Source organism: Aphis gossypii, chromosome 3 (assembly GCF_020184175.1).
Source record: "Aphis gossypii isolate Hap1 chromosome 3, ASM2018417v2, whole genome shotgun sequence".
In the NCBI taxonomy this organism is placed as follows: Eukaryota; Metazoa; Arthropoda; class Insecta; order Hemiptera; family Aphididae; genus Aphis; species Aphis gossypii.
This window is the reverse complement of record NC_065532.1, coordinates 27574555-27588166: the sequence shown is the minus strand read 5'-3', so window position 1 is coordinate 27588166 and position 13612 is coordinate 27574555. Positions and strand designations below refer to the sequence as shown.

At 31.3% G+C, this 13612-nt stretch overlaps 1 protein-coding gene across 3 annotated transcripts in view; it reads left to right on the top strand.

Annotated features, from left to right (window-relative positions):
- Positions 1-13612, top strand: part of LOC114125970 (jmjC domain-containing histone demethylation protein 1) — a 28210-nt gene that overhangs the window by 11566 nt on the left and 3032 nt on the right. For 2 of the 3 annotated variants that reach the window (XM_027989815.2, XM_027989814.2), the window contains exons 2-14: positions 2642-2792; positions 2871-2996; positions 3430-3602; positions 3826-4026; positions 4085-4354; positions 4411-4560; positions 4630-4821; positions 4915-5142; positions 5216-5377; positions 5645-5740; positions 5806-5895; positions 5964-6086; positions 13411-13530. In XM_027989815.2, the coding sequence (XP_027845616.2) occupies positions 2642-2792; positions 2871-2996; positions 3430-3602; positions 3826-4026; positions 4085-4354; positions 4411-4560; positions 4630-4821; positions 4915-5142; positions 5216-5377; positions 5645-5740; positions 5806-5895; positions 5964-6086; positions 13411-13530 (2082 nt within the window). Of the gene's footprint in view, positions 1-2641; positions 2793-2870; positions 2997-3429; positions 3603-3825; positions 4027-4084; positions 4355-4410; positions 4561-4629; positions 4822-4914; positions 5143-5215; positions 5378-5644; positions 5741-5805; positions 5896-5963; positions 6087-10053; positions 12334-13410; positions 13531-13612 lie in introns of those variants that run through there. The other variant, XM_050205109.1, reaches the window with a different exon arrangement.

The following is a 13612-nucleotide window of genomic DNA, read 5'->3' as shown; positions in this document are numbered from 1 at the left end:
CTATTGTTATCCTCAATCTTCTAACATTTAACGTTTTTAAAATAGTTTTATGTTGTGATAGTTTCTGGATTGTGTTGGTTTTCCTTACTATTCGTGTTAAAATTATTAACTCCGCACTTTAAAATGTCTTAATATTTCGCACTCTTGACCTTAGTATTCCTTAGTTAAATCCTGCGTGAACATTTAAACAACCTGTGTTCACTCTGCAATAATTTGTGTATATTATATTTGGGCCGAACAACGAATCCGACATGCCGCAAGATTTCAATTCACATTGGTTCTATGTATACTTTGTTAAAATTAAAAAAATAAATAATTATCTTGAATCATTTTTCAAAATATACATATTATATATTTACTCAAAGATGGTAACCTATTAAAATCTAACCAATATTCACTTTCGTGACTGTAACAAAATAGCGATAATTCTTCATGAAAGCGCGTGCCGTTGTATTCCGCGTTATTGTAAACCCCTAACACCTAGTCTCGATTGCTAACCAATATTATATTATATACATCTATTGTTTTAACGTCCCTAACAGAAATAATTCAATATTGTGTAAAGAACAGCCTCATTTTTTTACGTAGTAGGTATGTTGTGTACGTGTGGTGGATGGTGAATAAAAAACTGCCTGTCCCGTTTTATATATAATATTTAATCATTATCACAACATCAAACGTCGAGTAATTTTACGCTTTCCGTAATGTGATTTTGTTTTGTTCCCGAGCCAGACATGAACGACTGATTCGCCGTCACTCGCGCTCTCTGTTGCAGTCACGTCGACTGGTGTGTGGTACTGTGGTAGTCTGTGTGGAACGCAGCGGCGTACATGACGTAGTCGTCGTCGTCTGTTTCCTGCTTGCCGGTAAAATAATGCCGCGGCGGATTCGTATGATGACTGGGAGAACGGTCGAGATGATTGTTATGAATCTTCGTTCATGTCGACCGACAACGCTATGATCCTCGATCACATGAGTCTACTTCTCCCACTACCTCTCGATATTTACATTTTAGTCGTATACACTACGACGGTCTGGAACTGTGACTCGATGTTTTGACGCAATTTTGTGGTACACAATATCGATTACGATTCGATTTTCGTTGGTCTCACGTCCGGCCGATCGTATTATCGGTTTTTTTTTTTTTATCGTTCATGTGTATCACATTATTGGTAATTTATTATAACGATCCGTAGGTGGGTGGTCTGGTTTTACACATCGCATTTTCTGCCGCTTCATATTGTCATATTTGTGTATACGCTGTTCTGCGTTTTTGGTCGAGCCAACCATTTGGCAATCTCAATGAATGATGTAAATTTCCTCTACCGACGTGGGATTCATGAACTTAGAAATTTAATCTGTGTTGCGTACAGTAGTCACTTGTGTCGCCTGATGTTAATAATATAATAATATAATATTATTTTGTTGTTCTCGGCCATTTTTCGTTTTTTTTTTTAACTCTAACTGTGATGTCAACTGTAAATAAAATTATAAACGTGTATTTCGATTACGCCATGATCATACTCTTTTATTTTATGTGTTGTCGGAATATTATCATTTAAACTTGTTTACACAGCACCAATAAACATCAATTTTTTCGGGGTCATCTCTGTTGGCAAAGTCTAATCGGGTGACCCTATTTTTCTTTATTTTTTTGCTATCAATTTTTATACGTACTTATATGGTTATATGTATCAGTAACACGGGCATTTTGTATTTTTTAACTTTAAATTAATATTTAATATAGAGTAACAGTTTCGATCATCTGAACATTAAAAAAAGTATATTGTAGTATGTTGTTAATTTATTAATAATAATTTTTAATAATTGAATATTAATATCACTGTATCACGATACATGTGTAATAGACATGTTTATGTAATGTATCAATAGTGATGTTCCGTTCTTCCGACAATTGTTAAACTTATATAGTGGTTAATATAATCATAAATAAATAAAACTTTCTATTTCTATAAACATTTAATTTATTTCCTATTAATTTTATACTTACAATTGACACGTATTTAAGGGATATATATTAAAATTCAACAGCATAATTTCTTTAGAAATAGAAATTGTAATCAATGGAAATTTTTCATAACATATTGTACCTAATATAATTTTTGTTTGAAGATCTTAGTTAACACTTACTTTGCCTATATTCTGGTTGTGTCATGTGTTAAACTAAATATTTAATATAAAAGAATATACAATACGATCATACAATTAACAGGGCTTTAAATTAAATTTTCTTAAATCTATATATATATTAAATATGCAAAAAAAACATAAAACACAATAATTAAATATATAAAGATATTAGTTAAATTAAGACGATAGTGTTCTGTATTAAATATGTAGGCAGATGGCAGTCATTAGCTTTATGACAAGTAATATTTTTTTATGCCCACCTAATTTAATTCAACAAGCATTATTGATGATAACCATCTAAAAAAAAAACGTCTTCAAAAATAAAACTCGGATAATAATACTAATAATTTTGATCAAACGAAATAAAAACGTTTGGCTTTCAAGAATTACTGATTAATTCATAAGAATCAAAAACCTTTTTAATTTTCTAAGCAATAATAATTAAACATTTTACATAAAATAAATTTTTAATTTTTAACACTGTTTACAGAGAACACGCAAAGAAAAGAAGACATATTCAGAAGATTGGGCATATGGTGATGAAGAAGAAATTGAAGGTGTACGTTCTTTTAGTTTACAAGAAAAGCTTGACTCTACGCGTTATTTAAATCACAACTTCGTTAAACAAATGGATGGAAAAGGTATAATGTATACAGTTTAATTAATTAATAATAAATGTATTTTTTTTCTTGGTCATCATCTCAATATTTTTTTTTTAGATTTTACAATTTCGTATCTTCAAAAACATGGTTTTGTAATACCATTATTATTTAAAGATAAGACTGGTCTTGGATTACATGTCCCTAGCCCTAATTTTTCTGTAAATGATGTTCGCACATGTGTTGGTACGTATAATAGTAATATATATATATTAGTAATATTTATTACTAATAAATAAGATTATATATATAATATATTATATATATATTTTATTCTATATTTTAGTAATCAATTAGCAATTATTTGTTAATGTTTTTTATTGAATCATTTAAAATTGTTTATCTATTTATGCAACTACTACAACCACATAACGAAATTATAAAACACTGTTCATATGTACATATTAAATGTAAAATTAAATGTAAAATTTTCTTACAAATGAAGTATTTAAAATGTTGTGTATAACATAATATTTGATGACATTATAAAATATTAATTACTATGCATATTAATAATTAATTTTAAAAATGTATATAAATTTGTTAAAAAAAAATGTTGTTGAATAGTTTATAACCCACTGTAGGTAGTTAACTATATTTTTGGTTTTTTTTTACTTAGGTTCAAGAAGAATGTTAGACGTGATGGATGTTAACACACAAAAGAATTTTGAAATGACTATGAAAGAATGGACTAAGTACTATGAAGAACCGGTGAAGGATAAGCTTTTAAATGTAATTTCCCTAGAATTTAGTCACACTAAGTTGGAAAACTACATAAAGCGTCCCAACATAGTACGTATATTTGATATTATCAATTGCTTGTTTTAATAAAATAATCATTTATAATGCTGAAAGCTATAATTTTGTATATGTTATTGGAATTTATTATTTGTAAATTAATATTAACTTATGTTAAAATGTATTTTATAAATGTTCTATAATAAAATAATATAATAATATAATGTTAATAATAAACTTACATTCAATTGTTAATAGCGTTGGTTTTTCTATTTAGGTCCGTGAATTAGATTGGGTTGATTGTGTGTGGCCTAAACATTTGAAAGAAAGTCAAACGGAATCAACAAATGTCATAGATGATATGATGTATCCAAAGGTGCAAAAGTATTGTTTGATGTCTGTTAAGGGCTGTTATACTGATTTTCATATTGATTTTGGCGGCACATCTGTTTGGTATCATATCCTTAAAGGAAGCAAGGTAGAAATAATCTATTTTTATTTATCAATGAGTGTTACAATGAATTATTTATTTTCAGGTTTTTTGGTTAATACCGCCAACTGAACAAAACATGAAACTGTATGAACAATGGATACTGTCTGGCAAGCAAGGTGATATATTTTTTGGAGATACAGTTGAACAATGTGGACGTGTATCATTGAATGCTGGAGATACATTCTTTATACCTACTGGTTGGATACATGCTGTTTATACTCCCAAAGACTCATTGGTATTTGGAGGGAACTTTTTACATTCTTTTGGTATTGAGAAACAGCTTCGTGTTGCAGAAGTGGAAGAATCCACTAAAGTGAGTTTATTGAAATAAGTATTTATTATTGAAACTAATCTAAAATAAATTTTTAGGTTCCTCAAAAGTTTAGGTATCCGTTTTTTACTGAAATGTTGTGGTATGTTTTGGAGCGTTATGTTTATTGTGATTTGGGTAAGTCTCATCTTACCGAAGGTGCTGAAAGTTCACCTGCACCAGTTGAGCATATACATTTTACTAAACAGGTAAAATACTGAATATTGAGATAATACAAAAATGAAAGTTTAATGATATATGTTTTTCATATTGTACAGGAACTTCATGGTATTAAAGCAATAGTAAGGTATCTGCATGTTTTGCCACCAAATAAAAAAAATGTTCCTCCTCTGATCAAGGATGCTATTGAGTTAATAAGAAATGTGGCCATTGTGATAAATAAACATAAGAATGACAAACCTGAAGATGCTATAAGTGGAAAACCAATTCTTAAAATTCAAGGAGATAAGGTATGTTATTGATTTCAAGTTTTTATAATCATTAATACAATAAATGTATTGAAATGCTGATTACAATTAAAAAAAATTTCTATATACATATAGGAAAGAGAAAGAAGGTTTTATAAGACAGCTGGTGATATGAATGCTAAAGTAAAGACTTCAAGAAAAACTGCTTCTGGCTCAGGTCCTAGGAGAAGACGTACAAGATGTAAAAAATGTGAAGCTTGTAAACAAGCTGATTGTGGAGAATGTTCATTCTGTAGAGACATGGTTAAATTTGGAGGACCTGGTCGTGCTAAGCAGACCTGTGTTATGCGTCAATGTTTGCAAGTACGTTATAAAATACTTGAATCAAAATAAAAAAAGTAATAATCTTAATTTATGTTTTTTTTTTACTTTTTAGCCTATGTTACCAATAACCGCAGCTTGTGGAATTTGTTCATTAGACGGCTGGGGTCAACAAATCATTATTCCTATTCAGAAAACCGCTAAAGATACTCCTAGCCAACTTATGGAATGTAGCGTATGCTTTGAAATTGTTCATCCAGACTGCTTATTAAAACAAGTAAAAACACTATTACAATAATTGAAGGTTCAACAAGAATAATGTACTATTTGAGTTAATGAAAATATAAATGAAAATGTTCATAACTCTTAATAATGTAAATTCCAAATAATATTTAAAAAAAAATTATAATACATTTTTTGTTTTTATTTGTTACTGTAAAATTTACAAATTGCTATATATCACATTATTCTTGCCTACCTGTTAATGATTTAAATTATTAGTAATTATGTTTTAACTAAAATAAAAAAATTGTATTGTTTTTAGCCTATATTTACTAATATTGGTACTTATAATGAAGATTTACCTAATAGCTGGGAGTGTCCCAAGTGTTGTAAGGAAGGCAAAAATTTAGAAAGCAAGGTAAGTTAAAACAATTTTATCATATTGTAAGAAATTTAATATTTTAAATACACTTATCATCCTAGCCCCGCCACTTTCGTGCTAGACAAAAATCATCAGATATCCGTAGAACTTCTGTCAGTAGTAATGATACTAATCCACAAAAACGTTATAAAGTAAGTATAAATGATAATTATAAAATAATTTAATTATTTTATTTATTTAAAAAAATAATAACTTTTAGGATGATGAAGAATACAGTGATACAAATTCTGAAAGTGATCTAGAGAATGTTTCTAATAAAAGACTGAAAATTGAGAAAAAAGAAAACTTATCTACAGAACGATCACCACCTTTGCCTTCAACGGTAAATATAATTTTATTCATTTTCTGTAATATACTGCTTTTTAATATATTTTTTATTAGTGGACTGTACATTTTTACTATTAATTGGTATTGCATTTTTTTTTAAATTTAAAGCAAGCATGTTTTTAATAAGAATAATATAAAATGAATAATAATTAGTAATAAAAAAATCTTAACAAACTATTAATAACTAACAATAAATATATTTGTAAATAAGATATCTCCTATTTTAGTTTAAAAATGAGATACTAAAATAGTTTTTACTATTTATATTTTATTAACATTGAAGTAGGCTGGCCACTAAATTTATTTCAAAAATATTCATTTTTAGATAAAATTATGGATACTACAGCTTTGATTGCAAATAAAGGGTATGACAATACATGATAATATTTAATCTGGTGCTCATCTGTTATGCTACTGACCCAAAATCTGTTGCATTGTATGATAAGGAATAACATTGAATTAAGTCCATGCTCTTTTTAAATTTAAGTACAGTTAATTATCTTTAATATGTTTGAATTGAGTCTGCAGAACCTTGAATTTTGTCCGTAATACACAATAATAAGGTGTATTTGTAATTGGCTCAATAGTGTATATTTGTTAAAAATTATCATAAAAGTGTAGAATATATGATACTGAACATACAATTTACGACCAATATAAAATCGTGAAATCTATATCAAATGTAATGTCTAAAGCAATCTTCATAATAAATGGGTTTTGATTTCAAAAAAAAATTGAAACGCTAAGACTCAATGTTTATAATTTTTAATGCTTTGTTTAAATGATGCCACCAATCTAACTTACTTCTCAGTAGACGATCTAATATTTTTGTTGTATCTAGGTGTTCCTATTTCATTCTTGAATTCAATACCTAGTGTCCTAAACTTTAATGAGTTGGATAAGTCGTAATCTGATGTGGATAAATATAAATATAATTTGATGATTTTTGTTTGTTTAAGTAATAGTACGGTAGCATGCAATACTTAAGGGCAATGCAAAGTGTAGCATATAAGATAAGAACCAAAAAATTATTATTTTTCATTTTATAGTGTTGAAATATATTGTTGAATATGCTTGTAATATGTAATATTGAATAATTTTTTTTTTTTTTTTAAATTAGAGAAATAGATTAACAAATAATAATATCATAAATATTATTATTGAAAATAATTCAAATTATTATTTATTGACATTTTTTTTTTTTTTTTATCTATGTAGAGGTTGGCTCATTAATTATTTTTATTGATCAACAATTATGGTTAAAATTATTAATTAACAAACTGTAAAAAAATTAGTTTTATTTAATATAAAATCAAAATTAAAGTTAAATTACTTGAGGTTAGGTTTGTTTAATTGTTTTATTATGATTTTTAATCAGCTTAACTATCTTTTACAATTGAACAAAAATTGCTTTCACATTATAATAAATTTTTTTTTTATTATTTTCATGATTGGTATTAGTAAATTATTGATTTCTGTAACTGAATGGCTGGCCTGGCATCTAACCACATTTTTATCCACTATAATATGTACAAAACTACAAAACAATGAACAGTAAACACATCATGAACTAAATGTATAATTCATTTCCAAGTAATATATTATTAATATTTTAAATTTATTCCCTCCTGATATAATACTATACTATTTGACTTAAAACCTGAGTCAATAAATGTTTATAAATTGATGCACATAATTTTTACTAAAATATTGTGTTCTTATATTTACACTATTAGGCTAGAGTTTCACTTACCAACTGGCATTCATTTGGCTGAGCAGATTTTTTTAAATAACGCTTTAATAACAACACCATTGGTAGACACTTCTTGAAAATAATTTGTATTGTTTTATAACTCGTTTTCACTGCTTGTGTGGTGTTACCTATGTAATAATAAATGGACATTGACCAGGTATTAAAAAAGTATTGTATGATTTTTTTTTTTTAATTATTATTATATATATTGCTTAAACTTTTTCTTTGAGTATTTATTGTCTTTTTGTTACAACATATTATTTTAATTGTTTGTTAATTTTGTTAATTTAATTTTTTTTCCAATTTTCTTTGATTATACTATTATTTGTTTGATTTATTATAATATATGAACTTCTAAGTATTAATTTAAGTTTTTGTGAACTTTATTCCTGTTTAATATTCTGGGTAAAGCATAGAATATACTTATTTCTTAAAATATATTTTTATATAAATACTATTTCAGATACTAATAGACACAATTATAGCAGTCCAAGTTTTAGACTTTCATAACTCTTTATTCAATGTTTTCATTAATTAATTTAAGTTAAGAAAAACTTCATAATTATGTGAACACTACATTTAAATTAGTTCTTGTCATTTTCTATGCATTTTTAAAAAAGTGACAATTCTACAACTTGTACAATGGTACAAGGTTAATTTGTAGTATAGAATTTTTAAATATTGAGTTTGCTATTAAATTTATGTTACCAATATTTGGAAATTTCTTGTAACTATATAGACTTTAATATTTTGATAGTTATTAATATTTAAATTCTGATTTCAAATAATAAACAATTTAGTGTAGTTATTATTGTATACACTAAGTTTTTTAAAACTAAGTAATCCTAGCTCTGCTCAGAATTACTTATTGATTTGTTTTTAAGTCTACAATACCAATTCAATTTCTTATATTGAAGAAATGAGCAAAGCAAGTTGATTTTAAAACCATTATTATTTGTATCATACTGATATTTATATTTAATTTTATGGTCCAATTATTAACCATGTACTAAGTACTTTTGATTTTGTTTATTATTTTTTGAATCCACATATTTTCTCTTGTTTCCTATTTAGATTACTATATTCCAGTTATGTCATTTAACGGTATTTAAGTTCATAGCATTATTAATGATAAATTAATTCAATTGATGAATTACTTAATTATTGACAAGAAATTGTTTTGCTCTTTATTCTTTCTTAGGTTAAAGTAGTCAATAAACAATTAATTTTATTGTGACTTCTCAAAGTTTAAGTATTTAATCATATACTTTTTTTATTCATCCCTCAAATAATACTAAATTTGTTGTAAAACAAAATATACCAAGCTAATTTCCTCATTTTCACCTTTCTCTATTTAACTGCAATCTTATTTTATCAAAAAGTCTTGTGCATGATTGATAGTAGCTTGGTTTTTTGAGTGTGTATTTAATGCTATTCAGTTTGATTAAGATATAATTTAATGTCGCTTCATTAATAATGCAGTTCAAGAAGAAAACGAAATGTCTGTATAATATAGTTTAACTTAATTTTTTGTTATGCTATTAATATATATTATGCCTCATCCGGTTTGGCTCGTTTATGGGTTACAATATTGTACTTGTGTGCTTGCAATATTTTGCACGGAATTATGCCTATTAAATATAAGTCATGGAAGTCGATGAATATAACAAGTAAGTTTAGAAAACTCGCGCGGTTTAATCACATGAGTTAATTCAAAATGAGGTACTGCGTTGTAATGGTTATCAAGTTAAGTGCGTAAAATCGATAAAAATCGTGCTTTTTTAAATGAGCGTTTGGTGAATACAATTCAAATGCTATACTTACAGGAGGTATTGTTGTACGTTGACTTGTGTTTTAAATTTTGTGTTTTTTTCGCGTTCGTTTAAAGACTTTTTATAAAGTTTTATTTTTTAAAGTTTTTCGAAAATATTTTTATTTTAAAGTACGTAACCGTTTTGTAAATTAAAAAAAAATTATTTTCTGTGTTAATTTTATTCTTATCCGGTATTGGACTTATGATGTATTTATATTATCAGACTTCAGCCACCACCACGTACCGCGCGTAGTTTGTCAAGTCGTTACAATAATATACAATATAATATACAAATCGTTGGCTGAATTTTCGGGTTTTCGATTTTTTACAAGTTCACTATATAGAAATTTTTTTTTTTTAAAGTAAACACAATGTTTCGTTTGGTATTTTTTATAGAGATGGATGGAAGAACATTCTATGAAAATGTTAAATCGTTCTGTCAAAGTCGAGGAGGCGCATATGTCAACGTACAACAACACCACCATCAACACCACCACAACCACCACCACCACCACTACTACTAGTACAACAACCAACATAACCACTACCTCATCCGCGCCCGTCGCCACCGTCGTCGTCACACCGTCAATCGCGGAACCGCCGCCACCTCCACCACCACAGGCGTCGCGCAAGATCGATTTACGTAAACAGCTGGCCAGCCAACTGTCTGGCGGTTCGGGTAAACACTGCAACATGCTTAAGAAACAGTCTTACGTGTCGAAACCGACCAAAGGCGGCGGGCACAAGTCTCAGTCGACCGGACAAAAGTCCCAATCGGGTGGACCGAAGTCGCAGTCGGGCGGACAGTCTCAAAGCGGCGGGAGCGTTAACGGTTATCAGCAGCACAACAATAACCACAGTCACAGCAACAACCACCACCACCACAACGGAAACAGCAACAGCAATTACTGCGCGAGCCCGGCGTGCATGCTTCCGGTGTTTGAATACCTGACGCCCGCCGAGTTGGCCAAGTGCGCGCTGGTGTGCCGCGCTTGGTCCGCGATGTCGGTGGACCCGTCGCTGTGGCGCAAGTTAGACGTGACCGGCAAGCGGCTGACCGCGTCGTGCCTGGCGGGCGTGGTGAAGCGACAGCCCGAGGTGCTGCTGATGGACTGGACGGCGATCGCCAAGCGGCAACTGGAGTGGATGATTGCCAAGTTGACCCGGCTCAAGGTGCTGTCGCTGCAGGGCTGTTCGTGGAGCGGCGTGACGGCGCTGCGCAGCAGCAGCGTGGTGCCGCCGTCGCTGACCGCACTGGACCTCAGCTACGTGACCGGCATGACGGACGCGTCGCTCCGGGACGTGCTGTCCCCGCCTTCCGACTCGCGGTCGTCGTCCAACGACAACACCAACCGGGCCCGGTTCCGGAACCTGCGCACACTCAAGCTGGCCGGCGTGGACATCGGCGACGTGTCGCTCCGGTACGTGGTGCAGTACGCGCCCTGCTTGGTCGAGCTGGACCTGTCCCAGAACTTCCGGATTACGGACGCTGGGATCGCGCAGCTCACCACGCCCGCCGGTAACGCCGTGTCCACGCTCCAGGTGCTCGACCTGTCCGGTTGCGTGTCCGTCACGGACGCGTCGCTCGACCACCTGCTCAAGTGCACCGCTCTGCGCCGGTTGGACATGAAGCAGACGCCCAAGGTCACCACGGCGGCTATCAACCGGTTCCTCATAGCCAACGACCGGTTCTCGGCCACCGAAACCCGGTTGTTGATCAAGTGCCCCGAATCGCCGACGCCGTTACCGCCGTCGTCACCGACCGGAAGACGCGATTCGACGGGCAGCAGTAGTTAAGAGGAGAGCGCCGAGCGGACAGTGGGCGCCGTCGACGTGTTTTGAGATATATTAGTGCGGACGTCGTGCGTCAACCTAGTCGACGACGACGACGGACGTGCGAACACGTGTTCCAATATAGTAGTAAAATAATGTATAATTGTATATTTTTTATAGCAAGTTTTTTTCCAAATATTTTAAACGTGTCAGTTTTTCGTTTTTATTTTTTTTCAATATTCTATTTACGCTAAAAAGGGTCGTTTCCTTTGATTTTTCATATAATATATATATATATATATTTATGGTTTATTAATTATTTGTTTTCGGTATAATGCCCGATAGTATTATTTGGGTTGTACATCACGTCTGGGGAGGTATTTCGGTCTCGGGAATCAGCCAGGCACGGTGTTTCCAGAATTTTTTTTTACTTTGCGTACGTATAACACTTATATAATATACGACGGTCGTTTATTTGACGAAAGACAATCTCTTCACGAGTTCACACTCACATAACTTACAATATTCTATTTCCGACTAATCTTAGACCATTTCTACGTTCATCAAAACGTTATCACAATTTTACTATATTATTATTTATAAATTATATAAAATAAAAAAAAAAAAAAGACTGAAGTTTTGTTTGTATTACCGTTAGTTTTATAAGTATTGTATTATATTTTGCAATCAAACGCGTATTGTTACTGGTGTTGTAGACACTAGTTGACCGTCAGACGATTTGCAAGTTGATTTTAAAATAAACGAAATTTATCAATACTCAACACTTAAATCAGCCGTGATGTTTGTTTTTTTTGTATTTAAATTATAAATATTTTTGACTGTATTTATTATTTTTCTTTTTTTGTATTGTATTTTGAATAAATTATCTATGTACGAAATTCACTTAGCAATTTTTTTTTGTAACGTCGCAAACTATCTCTCCGTCCATTTTTATTACATCAGTCTAAATAAATCGTCCAACTCATCATATTTTCTAAACTTATACATTTATTATTTTCTTAATTGGTGGCGATTGTATATTATATAATATAATGTAAATAGTATTTTAAGATTATTTCTCTTACCATTTGCTACGATAGATGAACATCCTGCTCCTTGTGTGGTATACAGGAATCTTATTGTCATCTACCCGTATTGAAAACTAGATAAATAGCCCAAGGTATTGTAATTGTAGTGCTGTGATATCTGAAAAAAATATTCGTATGCTCTATCCAGTGAGGTGATCTGAGCCCTAGACATGTTTTACTGAGTACGAAATGATGCGATTTGTGGACCTTAAATCCGTCGCTTTAAAATGTTGTCCATGTTCAATTTATTGTTGCATCAAACGACTCCTGCAGATCTTATGTGGTTCGTCATTGAATTTGCGTTTAAAATATATTATATACTTAACCTCGTTATCGATTTACCTTTTAGAAATTGGGTTGTATTACATTAACTAAACTTAAAATATTTATGTATAATAATTATTGTGCTTTTCCCCACGATGGTATGATAAAAACAAATATAAATTGTCCAAGTTTATATATATATTTCTGTACCAAACTATATTGTACAGTATTTATTACATTATCATATTTATTATATGGCACGTTCGTAATCTGTTATGTTAATCGTTAACAATGTATTAATTGTGTATTGTGCATGAATTTGACTAATAATTTGTGGCGGACTTCAAGCGTTTAACCAGTAAAACCGATTACTGTGGAATGCGTGGCAGCGGTATATAATATGATAATAAAGTCTGCAGATAATCCTAATCCAACGGTGTGGTGTACAGTATTTTGTATTATAACAATATACTCATGTTCTGCGTTATCAATTATACAATCGGTTTGTTGCCGAAACGCGTTTGGCCGACGCGTTTAATGAAATGAGTTAGTTAATCGATCCGAAAAAATGTCGGAACCAAAAATCGTGTCGCAGTGCTTGTTGTACGAGCGTGTTTTCGTTTTCCAGGAATCGCAGCTGTCCCCCAGCAAAAACTCAACGCAACAAGTTCCGGTCACCGCCGCACCCATGGATACATCCGCTGTCGACAAGTCTGATTTCGAGAACAAAACTCCTCATAAAAAATTCGTAAGTTTCTTCGCCACCGCCGAGCTTGAAATAGCAATACGATTACGATAATATCACGGTGTTGTTGTGCCGTCGGAGTGTT